Source organism: Fulmarus glacialis, unplaced genomic scaffold (genome assembly GCF_000690835.1).
Source record: "Fulmarus glacialis isolate BGI_N327 unplaced genomic scaffold, ASM69083v1 Scaffold22636, whole genome shotgun sequence".
Classification (NCBI taxonomy): domain Eukaryota; kingdom Metazoa; phylum Chordata; class Aves; order Procellariiformes; family Procellariidae; genus Fulmarus; species Fulmarus glacialis.
The window spans coordinates 1-17,858 of NW_009219038.1; the positions used below are offsets into that span (position 1 = coordinate 1).

At 38.5% G+C, this 17,858-nt stretch overlaps 1 protein-coding gene across 1 annotated transcript; it reads left to right on the plus strand.

Annotated features, from left to right (window-relative positions):
- Positions 1 to 424: 424 nt before the first annotated feature.
- LOC104078561 (importin subunit alpha-5-like) lies at positions 425 to 17,402 on the plus strand (the record flags this gene model as incomplete). Its single annotated transcript, XM_009580239.1, has 5 exons — positions 425 to 524; positions 1,096 to 1,259; positions 2,430 to 2,508; positions 5,478 to 5,603; positions 17,275 to 17,402. Coding segments are annotated over 5 exons (597 nt in total), but the record flags the coding sequence as incomplete, so codon positions are not given.
- Between the last annotated feature and the right edge of the window lie 456 nt (positions 17,403 to 17,858).

A 17,858-nucleotide genomic window follows, 5' to 3' on the forward strand; every position in this document is an offset into this window, starting at 1 on the left:
TCGGCCGTCCAGCCAATTTTTTACCCATCTAAAAATGCAGTTCAGCAAAGAGAGTACTCTCCAAAGCTACCTGCACGTCCTTCTACTTAGAGTAATTTTCTCACAGTTCCTGCGCCTTTTGGCTGTTAATCTGCCACATCAGTATCTAAGAAATTAAATGAACACACTTCTAGTGTAATGGTTATTGTTCTTGTCAGGATACTAGGATTCATGTGTCTAGCATGTGTGTTAGTATCCAGCCATCAAGCATAATTTTCCTTAGGATGTATATTCATAGAAAAAAAATGTAGCATATTTTGCCCTGGCATATGTTAAAATGTAGGCCTGAGTTTGTTTTAATGATTCACGCAGTTGACCCTACAGGGCTGCCTGGCTTTGATTTTTTAAAAAGCAAAGGTTGGAATTCTTTGTTGGTTTGTTTTAGGTTGCTTTCAAAACAGAACCGTCTCACTATGACCCGAAATGCTGTATGGGCTCTATCCAACCTCTGCAGAGGGAAAAATCCACCTCCAGATTTTGCCAAGGTAAGAGATGTTTGAAAGGAAATGTGTTGTGAGGTGGTGGTAGCCAAATAAGCAATAAGGGTGGTGAAACTTAAACTAAAGAGCAGAAATATTTCAGAATTTCTCTGCAACAATGTATGGGCTTCTTACAGATGAAGTTTTTGAAGGTATTTAGTCCTTTCGGCAGACATTCATAACCACTGTTTTAATATAGCTGCCTCCTAGCTTTTTGTTATTGTTCCTGTGCTGGAGATGACCATCCTACAGCAGAACAAAACTCTGTACATCTTGGCTGCTGTAGTGCAAAGTATGGCACATCTTAGCGGACAAGTATGAGTTTAAGTTGCCAGACATTGTACTGTAGAGGCTGAAGAATTCTCATAGTGCTTTTCTGCTGACATGCTTCTCCGTACTTGTGTAGCTACAGCCCTGCACAAAAGTGTTACCTAGGTCTGAAATTTTCTGAGTGTTGAACCTTGAGATGCTAGTGCTTAAGTCCTATAATGTCACATATAAAATGAACTGACGTGTTAAAAGATCTTCTGGCCCTTTTAATTGCACAATGTATGTATCTCCTCTTAATGTCTTACAGGTTTCACCTTGTCTTAGTGTGCTTTCCTGGCTGCTCTTTGTCAATGATACAGATGTATTAGCTGATGCCTGCTGGGCTTTGTCCTATTTGTCTGATGGCCCCAATGATAAAATCCAGGCTGTGATTGATGCAGGAGTCTGCAGAAGGCTTGTGGAATTGCTGATGTAAGAAATTTGTTCTAAGCAAATGTACTATCCACTCTTTTCCCTAAAATAAAGGTTCCAGCAATAGGAAGTTTGATTAGATATGTCTTGAAATGTAGTCATTTCCAAAAAGCAAGATTTGACTTTCAATTTTACCTGTCTGTGTTCAGTCTTCTCTATTTGTTATAAGTAACAGAAACAATGGAACTTTTCTTGTACTAGTTTTGCTATTTCTTAAGAGATTTTTTTTCCTGCATCTAACAGCTGCATTTTTGTAAAATCCGTAATATATACTGGAATTTTCTCTGTGCCATTGAAGTCCATGTTATAATTACCTACCATTGAAATTGCTGAAGGATATCAAAGATAGAAATGTAAGAAATAGTAAAATTTGCTAGAATTGCCAGTATTAGGGACTTGAAATGTAAATAATTTCCTAATCCCTTACTGTAGAAGAGTATACACACAGTTTGGTCAGTGAAGTGTAGCTGTGCAAGTTGGAGTCAGGGAGACTGGCCTTGTTCAGAGCCGTTTCTTCAGGCCTAAGAGAAGCACATGGAGCATTCAGTTACCTAAGAACAAGAAAAAATGTTTTTCAGTGATGTAAATAAAAAAGACCATTAAGGCTTTTAAGATTAAAGCAAATCTGATGCTGGATTAACGAACAGAATGTATTACCTAAGGTACCTTTTTGTAAAGAAGTGTTTTCTTTTGAGAAAAAGATTTCTTACTTCACCCTTCCTATACCAATCCTGATTTAACAATGAGGATGGGGGATGCATATGATGACAGAAGATGATCAAACAGCTGTATGAATTAAACACACAGCTTCTATCTGTGTTCCTCTGTCTCATTCTCTGCCTTTGTGCGTGCTACATTAAGTGTGTTTCATAGTTAAAGCTGATTACTTTTTCCTTCCTAAGGATGCCTATACTCTGAAGGACTTGTATTCTTTTAATCTCATATTTTATTTTTACGCTGCTGAATGGTATCTAAAGGCCTAAATATTTAGAAACCCTAGAAAGACTTACCATTAGTTTAAAATCAGAGTGTTTTGATTCAGATAGTGAGAGTTAAGTCAGGTTTAGCAGGGCGGTTTTCCCCTGGCTGATGGATGTTCCTTCCTTGAGGATGTAAAGATGGAGATGCTTCAGGATGGTTAACACTTTGATCTTTCCTTGGTAATTTTAGGCACAATGACTACAAAGTTGTATCTCCTGCCTTACGAGCTGTTGGGAACATCGTCACAGGAGATGATATCCAGACCCAGGTATGGATTCACTTTCTTTTGTGTTGTACTGCGGTTCATCTTTGTTAGTTGTTGTAACCTATTCACAAGCACCTCCTCTTGTTCCTTTTGAAGTTTGAAATTGAAGGATTGATGACACTAGTTGCCTCAAAACATGTGGTGGTTTTCATCGTTTTTCTGTTCAGTCCTGAACTACTGATGATTCTTATGTAGCTATGTCTGGGATTTGTACAGAGCTGTGCAATACCCTTTGAGGGTTGTTGTTTTGGTTTTTTTTTTCCCTGGTTTGTTTAAAGCAAGTCTGCCTCTTAGGCTGAATTTTATGCTGAATGGTGTGCCATGGTAGGGCCATTGAAGGCCTGTCACATTTGATGCTGTGGACAGTCTGTGATGAATATACCAAAAACAAGTGTCTGGTCAGATTTTGGATGGTATGTAGCTGTGTCTGGGCACGTATTTGCAGAAGCATAGGTAGGAGGCAGTAACTCCCACCACTGTATTGGAATTAAACTGGGAGCTAGGAAGCCTGATGCTTCAGAGGCACTAGACTGCTTGTTAGGTTTTGCAAAGGACAGCAGCTCCCACTAGTTTTTAAAATCTGTGGGAGCAGAGAGTCCGTGCTTTGCATACATGTGTTACCTGTGATCCTGGTGGCAATCTCTTTTTACATGTAGAGCAGAAGCTCCAGTTACGGGCTTCTGCTGTTGTACCTTATGTTAAAGTTTTTTCTGACTTCTTTGTGCATTCTGACATCCTTTTGTGAGGCTTGATTGGTAATATGAGGAAGAAAAGTACAGAGTAGGCTACTGCTCTTGAAACTTTACTGACTCTTGGCCTCCACCTCTAGTTCACAAACAAAAAGCATGCCTGTGTGGTGCAGAGCTGTCTGACAAATGCACAACCAAATTGGATTGAAGTGACAGGCTCAAAGAGGCTTGCCGTGGTGGGCTGTTGACTCTACTAAAACTGATGGCAGAAATGGGATCAAGAAGTGGCAGTAGCTGCGAATGGGGAGGTGCGTGCAGTGGAGACAGTGAAATGGGCATCCAGGAGGTAATGGTAGCAGTTAGAGATGTGAGATGACGTGAAGAGTTTGAAGAAAGATGCTTTCAGTGAGGTGTAGATGCATAAAGCTTACGATTCCCCATGCAAAGTGTTAAATTACTCCTTCCATGTAAATTAATGCCAAAGTTAAAATCCCAAGTTCCTAATTTTGAGGCTTCTTTCAGTGCTTTTTTTTTTGTTTGTTTGTATAAATATATCCTTTGGAATTATGTAGTTCTGTGACAATGAGATGAGAGATAAAGATGAATTAGCAGCAGTGGGACACTTTGAATATGTTATCACTAGTGCTGGAAATTATTTTTTGATTGTTACAATATTTCTTCTGTAGCTGAATTGCATAGGCATTCTTGTATACTTTCAATGGCATTTGTTTTGCAGATCAGTCATAAGAATGACTGAGGTGCATTTTGTGATTTCATAGTTTCATTAAAAATAAAACCACAGGGGATTACTAAATCACATGTAATGCAGCTTATTAAATACTGCATAAATCTTAGATTTTAATTCAAGAAAATGTTTAAACTTCCTTGTTGCGCACAATTTTTTAAGAGGAGCATACCATAAGCTTTCCTAAAATTCTAGTTTGAGTAGGATAGCTTGATAGTCCTGCCTGCAGCTTATGCTGTATGGTAAAGAGGGCTACAGAATGCATATAAAAATCCTTAATCAGAAGGAAAAGCCCAGCTTTGACAGTTGATACATTTTTGAATATGTGAGAAACATACCGGACAGTTGCCTGAAAACTTCTCTGTACAACCTCAGAGCACAAACGTGCTTTTACTTTAATCTCCTTTCCAACTATTAACAATTGACAGTGCTTGGAGATGGCTAAAAACATAGATACTGTGCATGAAATTAAAAAAAAAATCTTTCTTGTCCCAGGAGATACCTGATACAATCCTGAACCATAATCTTTGCTTTTTTAATCTTAATTTGGAGTAGAAAGGTTTGGGGGGCGGGGGAGAGGGACGGGGATATAAGCAAGGAAATTCAGTCCACAGATTCCAAGATCAGAAGTCATCACTGTGATTCAGCTTGAATCTCTCCTCCTTTTGACCTCCTTGATTGAAGAATTTCTCATAAAATTCTGTTCCACACTGTCTTTCTAAGCTGCCTGCTTTTGCCATACAAGGCAAAACTACCGTGCTTTTTGTTAGGCTCTTCCAATTTTTAACTAACTTGTAAGAAGTTGGAATTTAATTAAAAAAAAAAGAAAAAGGAAAAATAAAAAAGTCTTTCATTTTTCAGTCATTAAATCCTGTTACGCCCTTTTAGAGGGTCAGAAAGCCCTTCGCTATCAAGTATGACATAGTCAAGTATTCTGTCTTGGAACATCTCTGTTCTGGGGCATTTTCCCTTGCACTTTGGGCACTTAAAATTTTGATTTTGGAAATGCAGATTTTCCTGCAACTTTTCTGCTCTGTAAAATTGCCGTTTTTTACGATTTTTTTTTAATAAGAATTGCCCATTCATAATGTCACTGGACACAACACTGGCAACAGTCTGCCCCACTGTGCCAGCTGGTGTGGAAAACAGAAGTAGTTGGAACTTCCAGGTATACAAAAATACAGAAAACAAGATGACAGGAAAATACTGCCATCTTATTTTTGCTTGGTTATAATGGGCTTAGTATCTTCCTGTGTTCAGGTCACACTGAAATCATAATGAAGGCATGATCTCTTACCTGAATTACTCAGTTGTTTGCTCATTAGCTTTCCTGCAAACATTTATTTCTTAGTTCTTGCTGTTTTTTTGTTTTATGTTTGGGTTTTGGGGTTTTTTTTAACTTTTTGGGATCACCTGATGCAATATGCTTTTTAGATTTTGAAGACATTGTATTCCTTGTTCCTGTGATTCTTTATCCTAAATTTCCTCTAAGGTTTGGTTTGTTTGGTGTTTTGTTTTTTTTTTTCTTTTGTATTCAGGTAATTTTGAATTGTTCAGCCCTGCAGAGTTTACTGCACTTGCTAAGCAGCCCAAAAGAATCTATCAAAAAGGAAGCATGCTGGACAATATCTAATATAACAGCTGGAAACAGAGCCCAGATCCAGGTAACCTTTTCAGCTATGATCAATAATCTTTGTCTTGCAGGCTAGAAGAAACACACATCAGGCGGTACACTGTTTTTTTGTATATAAAGTGCATATTTGTATGTATACACAGTCACAGATATATAATTACATATAAGCACAAGTCTATTATAGGCTCTGTGCATAATTAGAGTATTTCAATTGCCCAGTCATCTCTCAAATTCAAATTACTTAATTTTATAATCATCTACAGATTATAAGGGGGGGAGACGGTCATGCTAGCGAATGACAAAATACGGCTAAGCTCAAGAAAACCTTGTCTTAAATAACTTGTTTCGTGCCTTTGACAATCACTAAAATACAGAAATTCTCAAGTATGAAAAGAGTAAGCTACAAACTTTGAGAATCAAATAACTTTACGTGTTTCTTGATTTCATCACCAGACACCTACATTGTAAAATACTTTCTTTATTCCTGTTTATATTTTCTTATAATTCCTGATACAGGCAGTTGTGCTTAGCCAAATCTAAAATTGCTATTTATTAAACTGAACAATAGTGGAGGATATCTAACATGTTGCATTGGGATTCGTCCTTTCTGATTGTACCAAATTTTGTAATCCCTTAATGTTAAGTGACAGCACACAGAAGCAAATGAAGGTCTCACTCCCTTATGTCAGTCCTTACAGTTAGGCCTCCAAAAGACCACATCTTTGATCTGAGTCTGGACTTGGTGTCAGCCATCAGGAAGAATTCCCAGGACTTGTCTCCAGATGGTATAAATGAGCGATTGACCATCTCTTCCCCAGAGAAAATTTTTTCTTTGACTGGATAAAGAAGAAACTGCTAAATATATTTTGTTTTCTCTGGATATGGAGTTTTTTCAGAAGAGCTATCCTAGGGGAATTTTTTGCTTGGCTTTCAAGGACAATGCCTCATTCCTTCTCTTTTTCAAAAGTGATGGAAAAACAGACTGTAGTGAAACCAGGCTTTATCTGATAAATATACCAGGTTCCCATCAAGGCAGTTGAATGAAAGTCTCCTCATGTAAATCAAATTTAATTCTTCTGAAGTTACATTTTTCAATGCTCTTCTCCCTCTGGATATAGAGAGTATTTTCAGAGATTGCAGAGGATGAATGGAAGTTCAGTTGGATATATCTGTTCTTTGAGGAATAGAAATAAATAGCAGAAATATTAGACATTAGAAATATTTGTCTCACTCATTAGTAACCAGACAGAAACAATGCATGTTCGCACAAAAAGTAAACCAAATCCCATAATACATTGGCAAAAGTCGCCAAGGAGTACTTCTTTCTTCCATATCCTTTTCCTTGTAAGGCAGCCTGACACTTGGTAGTCTTATATCTGATGGCTCTGGATTATTCATTCTATATGATCGGGATTAGCATGAAGTGGTTAACCCCCTTCACCCAAAGGATGGAATTACTTCCCTTTTTTCAGAAAACTTGCAGGACATTTTAAAAACGCTGCATGTTTTTCCTGAGGAAAATGTGTATTATAAACTTTGCAGGTGGCACAAGCAATCTTTTGGTTATATAGAACATTCAGCTGCTGAAGGGGCAGCATAAAGCCTTAATACCTTGATTGAGGTCTTAATCTTCATCTCAGAAAATAGGAAATGAAGTTAATACTTCTGTGGAAGATAGAGAACTCATTCTCTGCTAAGCTTCCTAGAATTAAGAGTGAATGCTCATCTAAATTCAGAGATGCTTATCTTAGGAAATGAGTAGGCAAGAAAACAAAACTTAGGAAGATGGAAAGCTGTGTAGGTCCTTCTTGTCTGATGTAAGGATGTGACTAAGATGGAAGTGGAACTGCGAGCAAAGAAACCTCCTACAGTTGTATTTGCTCCAGCTTTCTCAGTCAAGATTTTACTTTTACCACCGATGGTCATGTTTTTTGTCAGATATAGAGAATGATACGGTTACTTAATCTAACCTTGGTAGAGCTCCAAGAATTTTGATTCTGCCTTTATTGTGGCTTGTGTGTTAATCTGTGGATTAGCTGAATTTCTAACAAAAAGTGCTGTGTAAAATCAGCAACTGTACCACTGTTTTTTCCTGCATCAGCAATTGTAATTGCTATGCAATTAGCAGTGCAGAGAAGGTAGTTACTACTGCTTGTACTAAGGTAAAAATGTTTTTGCCTTTGCTTTTTTTGCAGTGAAGAATCTTTTGGCCGCTTTATCCATGCTGCTACCACCTTAGAAACAGGGAGGAGCAGTATTTTCTTTCTAGAAGGCCATTTCTGATTTTCTTGGAAAGTCTAAGAGTATGTTCTGGGGAACAATCCAGCCCAATACATTTTCTTAACTTGGTGTTTTTTCCCCAAGTCTATCAGAGAGTTGCTTCAGGATCATATAGGAATGTTGCAGACTTAAGAGAAAGAAGAGCTTGAGAAAATCAGATATCCCTACAAGTCATTCCATAAAGAAATAAGTATCGGAAGTGGCAATAGAAAGTAAAGTTTGTTGTTAGAGCATTTTTTCAAAACTTCAGCATCTCTTTTTTCATATTCTTGATCTACTGAAGATACAGTTGTGAAGAGTCCTAGAGGTAACTTAAATTCTAGTGCACCAGAAGCTATTTCAATAGTGTATTTACTTCTGTGACTTCTACATAAGTATTCACTGTACCACGTTGTCCTGTTCAAGTGAAGGAGTAAGTGCCAGTCCTTGTTTGCACAGTATTCTTACACCTGGTATCCACTACTCAGATATGTAAAAGTAAGGTTTTAGGTGGAGAGTCTTAACTACAACCTTGGTAATCCTCTGTCTTCTAAACTGTTATCACATCTTTATTTGAAAACAAGTAAGGATAAAATAATCTTTCCTTTGTTAAAACAAAATTTGCCTAATCTAGCTAAACAAAATCGTTAGGTACATCTATGCATGTGTGTCTTTAGTAGTTTTTAAAGGTTTTGGGGTGTCTTATCACCAGTTTAGATCAGCCCCCTTTCTACTGAGAACAGATTAGAATTGCTTTGCGACTCAGAAAGGTGAGGTGGGAAGGCAGGGAGATGGAAATGAATGCTATGAGCCATTAATATTGCACCTTCATTTCTAGCAGGTGATTCTTTAGAAGTACAAAAAAACCCTTAACTCTGCATAGAAAAATAGTTGTTGTGGTTGTGTGGGTAGAAGCTTTCTTTCTCAGGATTCTTGCATTGGGAAGAAAACACAGTGTCAACCAAATCACCAAAATACATACAGATTTAAAAGAATCCAGCTTAAAGCAGCTGCCTTGGGATATATCACAGACAAGGTTGGAAGCATGTTGATGTGTTACACAAGTCGAGGGAAGAAATGTGAGAAGCGGCTTCTCAGAAGTGAAAGCTATAGTTCATTTAAGAATCCCTTATGAGTAATTGAGCTGCCTTTGAACTCCGAGCACACACATGCTATATAGTGAAATACTGACTGCCCTAAGTGCATACTCAATTTAATCTATACTGGCAGTTATAAAAATGAGATTAAAATAATAGTGTTTCTGATTCTGAGCAGGAGATAACTATCCTGGTAATTATGACATATTGCAAATCATGTGCATCATGAGGCTTAGATTTTTGGAACTGCAGAAGGAGGCCTGTTAGAGGAAAGTTGTGAAGTAAAGGATATTGGAGAATGTTTACAACATGCTTGATGAGAGATCTCAAGGCCACTGTTTCTTGGAAGTAAAATTGGCAATTGCAGGTGTAATTGCAATTATTATCTCGTGTTGAAAGTCTCATCACAGATGTGTAGCAAATTCCAGAAAGGCTCTACTTCTTTAGTTTCTCTTCTCAACCTAGAGAATGTCATGTGAGATGCAAGGTGTGATGAAACCCCCTTTCAGCTCCAGAGCTGATACCTCTGCTTTTCTCAGAAAGCTCCTTCTCTGAGGTATTACTTCAGACAACTCCTACTCAATGTCAAAATCATTGTAAACATTTGAGCTAAAAAACACTTTACGATAATTTCTGAAGTTGGAAAATGCTGTTTGGTAAAGTGTTTCTTGAAGATGGTCACGTGCTAAAATGGAGAATAAAAGCCTAGTCTGTTTTCAGTAGCTTGTGAGGACAAAGGACAATTCCCACCTGGGAAGAATATCTGATTGAACTAAGTTCATGGACGAACCTATTTCATCTGCGAGTTGAGGTATTTTTTTTCTTTCTCTAAATTAATTTCACATTGTGATGAATTAAAATATTCTTGAGAATAGGTCTTCCTTACAGAAGGAATTCTAAAATACTAGATGCAGCTCTAAACGAAATAATTTATTTTCCTTTCTCCCTGGTCCCTCCAAATTGCTTGATAGTTCCTATTAGAGGTCATAGACTGTAGCCAGATCTATTCCAGTCTCTACGATACTAATTGGATTTTGAACATGCACAATCTTTAGCCAGAAATCAGAGAAGAATAATTTCAGCACATGGTAATTTTTTTCCTGAAAGTTAAATGTCTGCCTGGCATAGTAAACCACATTATTGCAAGTTACTAGCTGATGTAACTGAGTGGGTTATTGCTCCAGAGCCGTTGGGATGTTGGAATACTATGGAAACTTTGGGCACTGCTCAAGCCATAATCTAGCCATCCCTTCTGCACACCAAGAAGAAAATGAAATATTTCGGTAAATCTAATAGGTATTTTACCTAACCAGTATTAACAGACAGAGCTATATTTAGTGTTGTTTAAGATTGCATTGGGTTATATTCCCTCCATCCACCCGCTCTAAAGTATAGAAATATAAAGTTAGAGGGAAGGACTTCTATATTCATTTCCACTTTCATACTGCCTACAATGCTGTTTGGTAGCACACTCCAAAGGCTTTCACTGCCATTTCTAAAAGATAAGACAGCAGCCTATCACCATTAGATTTGCACTCAAACACAATCAAGTAAACTCTTTCTAGTGTTAAGGCAATATAGGTTAACATGCATGAAATGTGTGAAAGTAAGTGCTGAACTTTCTTTTGTAGCTAATATTAAAGTACAGGAGGTTTGGGTTTTTTCCCCACCAAAGGTGGAAGTGAAAGCCTTTCAGAGTGTGTTCTCAATAGTGCCTAGGCAACAGAAAGGTGTGGTGGAATACAGCAGTCTTTCCCCCCTTTATTTCTGTGCTTTTAAGGTTTGGGTTGGATGTGTATATCCTGATGCAGTCATGATTGTCACTAAGTATAGTTTTTGTTTGTTAATTTCCTAGTTTGTATACAGCTTTGCTGTACTTCAGTGGATAGCTTCCCCAGTCAGGGAGAAGGGGAACTACATCTTCCTGGGAGTCAGAAGGAGAACTGCACAACTGAAGCTAAATCCTGACTGTCGACCCTTCTGAAGGGTATGAAAGGCTATCACATACCTCAGAAAATGTTCTGTGTCTAACTTCGCAACCCGTTGAAAAGCTATGAAAGGCAGTACATCAGACACAATCTTCCATATCTGACAGTGAAGACATCATAGGAGTTCTCTCCTGTTGGCAGGTTAAGAAACTTATAACTTCTTTTCTAATATACCTAATATACCTCACAAGAACATCTAGAAACCTGAGTATGGCTAGGCATGGTAACAACACGATCTGTGCCATATTTTTTCCTCCTTTAGGATTTCCTATCCTTACTGAAATGTGACATGAGCAAGTGTAGCAAATGATACATTGCCCGTCAGTTTTAAAAACTCTGGAATGAAATACATTTTTACAAGTTGGGGTGAAGATACAAGCTAAGAATTGTCAGAGGCCCTTCTCCACAAAGACCACAGTAAGCTGCGGACATGGAAGAGGAATGACATGATTCACAGAGAGTTGTGGTTTACACAGGCAAGCTGTGTATCAAATTACTTAATTATAAAGGATGTTTGATTTATGCCATAGTTTGCACAAGTGGTGTAAAATCTTCACATGCTTGTGGTGGCAGGACTTCAAAAAGTGTCTCAATTTGGAGCAAAATATGGTATTGCTGACAAGGTCATATTTGTTTGAGGACCAGCAAAAGTCAAAGGTTAATCATTGTCAGGTTTAAGTTTGTGTTTAAGTACAAAATCTGTTTTCAAGCTTCTACATGTGGTGAATCCCATACATCATACCACATTGAGTGCAGCAGAGCTAGAATACCTTTAATTCCTTTATTCTGCCTGAAAACCTCAGCAGTGTATATTGCTATCTTTTTTTTGTACGACAGACCCTAAAAGCTGGAGACACCTCAACAAGGTGCTGTTCATTATAGTGCAGGTTCTTCCTGACAGCAGTAGCAACCTTGTGTAAACTGGCTAGAAGTTTGCTGTATAAACAGTTCGGAGTGTATAGGCTTAGGTGTCTGTGTCAACAACATAAAAGTCCATTAGAACTGAGATCTGAAGTGCTTCCTTCCTGACTTTTAGATGGCAGTGGTTTTGTATTCATGCCATCATGTTAAGTAGCTTAGCCTTACAAATATTTGCTATGTTATTTAAAAAGCAGTTGTAAATTGAATCAATAAACAAGGTAACTGGAACACAAGTAACTGAGAAGCCTCTATGAACTGAAATTTCCAGCCAGGAGAAGGAGATCATAGCAGTAGGGCTATATTCACAACTGCCAGCTAGGGTGGTGACTGTAATCTTGATTTGTTAAAGGTAATGAGAGAGCATGCAGAAGAAGGAAAACAGTCATGTTGTGAGACTTGGTTGCTTTCACATTTATGTGATGAATCATATGTAGACACATGATGCCAACACTTGCTTACTAAACGTATATGTGTATTTTTGCATACCATAAGTGATTTATTTGTGGGAATCCAAAGGAGGAGAAGCAAATTCACTTGGTATTGACCAGCTCAAAATACTAATTTAATATACTGCTGCTGAAGACCTGCTCCCTAACAATGACTACAATGTATTTAGATTCAGCGTCCATGCAGACATAATAAAACTCTGAAAATTCACTTTTATCTAGCTTCTCTCTTTAAAAATCAAACACTGTAAAGTGAAGAAGCTTGATTAAAATAAATAAGAAGGATAGAATGTTTCCAAGAGACAGGCAACTCTCTTGGATGGCCACTGCACAGGGATACCGTCTATTTAAAAACAAAAACAAAAACAAAAAACACAAACACAAAAAAGTTGTCACTCCAAAATTGAGGGCCAGATTTGCTGAAGGACTGAGCATTACAATTCAGTTCAATTTCAAATTAAATTTGAAAATTCAGATTTCAACTAAAATTCAATTTTAGTTTTCTGAAAAACTTGTAGTTACAAGTCAAGATGGAGTTCAGTTCCAACAAATGTAAATGGATGCAGCTGGGCAAAAATTTCCATGTTAGTTTAATGTATTAAAGGATGGGCTCTGGATTACCTATTATGCAGAAAAGAGATTTCTAATCTATTTCGAAGATACCACCTCAGTGCCTAATAGTAGCAGTCTAAAACCAATGTGAATATTAGAAATCATCAGGAAAAGGATAAAAAAAAAAAAAGGGGGCAATCCTTATTCTTGTTCTGGTATAAATCTTCAATGTTGCCCTGTATGTAGATCCATCTTCAGATGATATGGTAGGAGTGGGTGGTAAGGAGGGACCATAAAATGTCAGCTGGATTCTATGAGAGGAATAACTTCGTGGACTATGAGACAAGTGAAGGAAGATGTGGCAGAATGCTGTAGAAACACAAGTAGCATCTGAGAAGGTGAATGAGGAACGATTGTTCTTTGTTTTTGAGCAAGATCCTCAAAGGAAGAGGCATCAGAAATTACTAGGTGTTGCATTTAGGACAAATGAGAACATTTCTTCTTATACAGGTGTAGTCACACTGGAATTCTCTGCTGCAACTGTGAATACTTAAAAAGGAGAAAAAGAAAAATAAACATGACTAGAGTTTACACTTTCTGTGCATCTGATGTTGATTGCTGTTGGAAACAGGGTGTTAGTATGTTTTGTTGTTACATGCAAGCACAAGAGTAATTTGGATTGGAAAAATCCATGTAAAACGATACAGGTTTTGGAGTGTTTCTTTAAGTTTCGGTTACCCTGTTGGCCTGCTGTTATACTGCTTGAAAAATTCTGGTCACATTTAGAGGGCACAGATAAACACAAGCGCTAAAATGCATCAGCAGCTCAGAAAGAATGTTTAAACATCCTTCACTTTATGGTATGTATGAGGCAGTTGCCCGCTGTTTTCATGAACAGCCAAGGCACTTTGTTTTTCGAGGAATAGTGGAACATTTGAACAGGTGACAAAGAGAAAGATTTGCAGTAGTTTGTACAAATTCTATTTCAGTAGTTTACTATTTTATCACTTAGGAGGAATTTAATTGAAAGGGAAACATAGTCTGTTTCCACAATAACTGTTGTTCCCATGTAAAATGTCATAGAGCTAGGAATCCTTAGGCATTCTAGTTTGCTTTCAAGAGTAACTCCTATGGGCAAGGCTGCTGCAAGACATGGGGTGTAAATAATAGATTCTGCTAGCACTTTCTCTGTATTAATGCTTTATTATTTCCACCTTTGTTGAGCTTAACTGGACTTTTGAAATCTAGTGAAGGAATTAAGGTTAAAGCAAACGTTTTTCTGACCTAGTTAATGCATTTTTAAAAAAAAATCTAAGCTCTGAGAGTTTCAACTGTCAACAGACTGCTAGTTGAAAAACTTTGCTGTACTACAGAGGGACAGTTAAGTACCTTTAACTGGGTCTCACGCTAGGGTGAGGTGGTGACAACACTTATATTGCATGTCAAGCAGTAGGAAACGTAGAAGTATAGTGACTGATAATCTGCTTCTCTCTTGAGCCAGCCTCTTTCAGTGAAGTGCCTTATGAGAGGCTGCAATTCATCGTGGTGTTTTAACCTGTTCTGCTTGGGTAAAGATAGCCAGCTTCACTGTAGAGCAGAGAGTAAACAAGGTGGCCACAGCCTTTTATACAACAGAACAAGAAATAGAAATAAATAGAAATACCCAAGAGATGCGAGATCTGGATTCAGTTCCTTCTGAAAAGGTTCAAATGTACATTTCTCCACTCTGAGAAGTGTGGAGTGACTACCCACCAGTCTTTGCATTGAAGCAAAGAGTTGATTGAGCCAGAAGGAAAACAATAACAATCTTTTGTGATTCTCCCACTTGCTGCCCTCCCATTGCTAGTTCCCTTTGTTCTGGAATTCTCTTATGTATCCTATCCTAGATCTATATCAAGCTCTTTTGGTGGAGAATACTTAACATCCCTTAGTGCACTGTTCTTACAAGGGCTTCTATCTCAACAACACCCTTGTATAGCACTACCTGGACTCACATAAAACATAAGTGTAGACTGCCAAGTCCCTTTGCATCTCTCCAGCTGATCAGGACTGAAGTTCATTAGTGAAAACATGCATGCCCTCACTCTCTAGATCTACAAGCGCACACACACATTCACAGATCTCTTGAATATCAGTGTGGGCTCTCTGCCCGTCTACTGTTCATGCCTGGATCCTGAGCTCTCTTAACTCACTGTACTTGTCTCCTACTCACGGGCTAGTCCAGCTTGATACTTGCTAGCAAACAGATGCACACATTTGTCTCAAGCATCCCCACAATTGCAGATGCCTTCAATATCAGCACTGGTCCTCCTGCTTGCCATCTAGTCCAGCTTGAAGTTCGCCAGCAAATTATCTATACCGTGCTCCTCCACTCCCACCACCACATTTGGTGAAAATGCAAATCCCCTCACCCCATGGAGCTGGTGCCCAGGCACATGGGTCCTGTGACCTGCAGTCCCACTCCAGCTGAGGTGCTGAGACCCTCCCTCAACTTCACCCCAGTCCCCCGCATAGCTGGCATCCAGCCACATGCACCCTGTGGACTGTGACCCTGCCCCACTGGCTGATGCTGGGACCCCTCACCTGCTCCAGTTGCAGGGGCCCCTTCACCCAAGGTCTGACACCAGTTGCTGGCCCTGAATTCACCCTTTCTGGGCACCCCAGAAACATGCTTCCTAGTCCATGGCCCCCTCCAGCTACTGATGGTGAGAGCCCCACTCGCCCAGTTGCTGGCCCCAGAGACACAGGGGTTTCTCCTGAGGTCTGATTTAGTTCCTCGCCCAAATTCACTCACGCTGGTCTGAGTTGCTAGCACCTAATTTTTACAGCACTCATGCAGGCTAGAGAGGGAGGTTGCGTGGTAAGACAGTTAAGAAAAGATTTGTTACTAAGTTTTGCACAGTCCCGCTTGTCCCTGTCTTATCAGTTACAAAGTCCAGGCTGTAGTTTCTTAATGGCCCATTAATTAGTGGCTGGAGACTTTCTCTCTTTGTGATTGTCTCTCTTATCCCTTGTCTATCAGGTTTGTGTCACGGTGTGTTTTATTTATTACTTTCCTGTTATTTATACCTCCCTTTGAGATGAAAAGGTCCTTGATCTATAACCTTAACGAAGCAGATGCTCTCGTGTTCCATGTACCCTTACAGTGTGTTGCTTTTGTATATTTTTAAAAATTACGGTTTTTTCCCCAGCAAAATATGTCGGGGGGAAATGCATCCTGTTTTTTGAAGATATTTTCTTTTACCTTTTGTCTTTTTTTAAAATAGCTGGCTCCTGTTTATGACCTACCACTTCCAGCATTCATGTTCAAACATTGCAGTTAAGGACTTCTTGCTAAATATTCTTTGCAAAGAACAGATCTAACATAACATGGCATGATGGAAGCGTAAGTGGTTTTCCTTGAGGGCTCCAGACTGCTGTACTAGGAGTGCAGATTCTGTGGTAAAGGAGACAGTGTTCGTAGGACTTTTGATACAACTGATACGCAGTATGGATTTACAAAGTAGATGCAGTGTGGATGCCCAGACAAACAGGAAGGGTAAAAGAAATACCAAATACCAGTTGTTTTTCTTCACTGGGTAACCATCCACACCATGAACTGACTATAGCTTTTTGCTTATGTAATCTGTTAGTTTTCTTCTGCGGAGCTCCTTGAGAAGGATCTCTTTGGCTTTCTTTGAATTTGCCTTTACCAGTTCTGTCATGACTTACGTTTGTAAAAAGTAGTTTAAAAATGTAATCCTAAGCTCTTGCTTCTTTGAACGATCCTTATGAAAGTGTTTCAGATCCTTGTCATATGTGTTTAACTAAACTGGTTTCATTTGTGTCTTATTGCAAAAGGCTCTTTCCAGCGGAAGTTACTAGACACTTTGAGCTGCTGACTAAATACTTATTTGACTTATATCAGTTTGGTGAGCTAAGCAGTTAACCATACTACCGAACCATTCGTTGCTTTGTCTTTTCACCAGGAAAGAATACACTGGTGCTTGCTTGTTTTGAGGAGTTCTTACAATACATTCTCTCTTTGCTCTGTTGTCTCACCCAATGGAAATGTCGTATGACACACAGGCTTATGAAGTCTTTTTCTCTGTTTAGGGGATCTTAATGACTTAGTGGTTTACTGACTTAATAGCTGAGTGGTTCACTACCTGGGAAAATAAGGGAAGTATGGCATTCTCGTGCTGTCAAGGTATGATTAAGTAACACATTAGATATGGCAGTGACTTCCATCTGGCCGTATTTTGAATTCTTTTGGAATAAGCACAGACCCCAGTGATACCTAGGGTTTGAGTGTAAAGCTGAAAGCTGATTTTTGCCCCTTGATAAGTTAACGTTTCCTTGTTTAATGTGTTGTGCTAAGCATAGACATTAACTAGCTCAGGACAAGGAAGTTACTTCTAATTTTTATTATAACCCTGACATGTTATTTCTTTTTGCAGACAGTCATAGATGCCCATATCTTTCCAGCTCTTATAAATATTTTGCAAACGGCTGAGTTTCGGACAAGGAAGGAAGCTGCTTGGGCAATCACAAATGCAACATCAGGAGGCTCTGCTGAACAGATCAAGTACGAAATAGTTCAAATCTTTCAATGCAATTGAGTCAATTAGTGTTTGCGCAAGAAATCAAACTAATAACCTAGAAACTGGAAAACCTTTCTGTATGATTCCAGTGTTTGTATCCAGAGAGGAGAGACCATGTCTTTGTACTGAGTTGTGAATGAGCCATTCATTCCTTTAGGGAGAAATCACTTAAGTATTTCAGCTGTAATACTTATTTCATTAATTGAACCATTTCTCTTATGTGAAGAAAGTAAATGCAACTTTTAAACTAATTTCTTCATGGTCATTGTAGAGTGTTACAAAGCGCATTAGCAGCCTGGAGAGGAATAGCTCAGGCCCTCAGAGAAGGGCATCATGTGCCTTGTTTTTCCTGTTTAACTTATACTGGTGCATTATACTTATATACAATTTTGTATAAAGTAAAATAATAAAATTATGAATATATTAAATTGATACAGTTT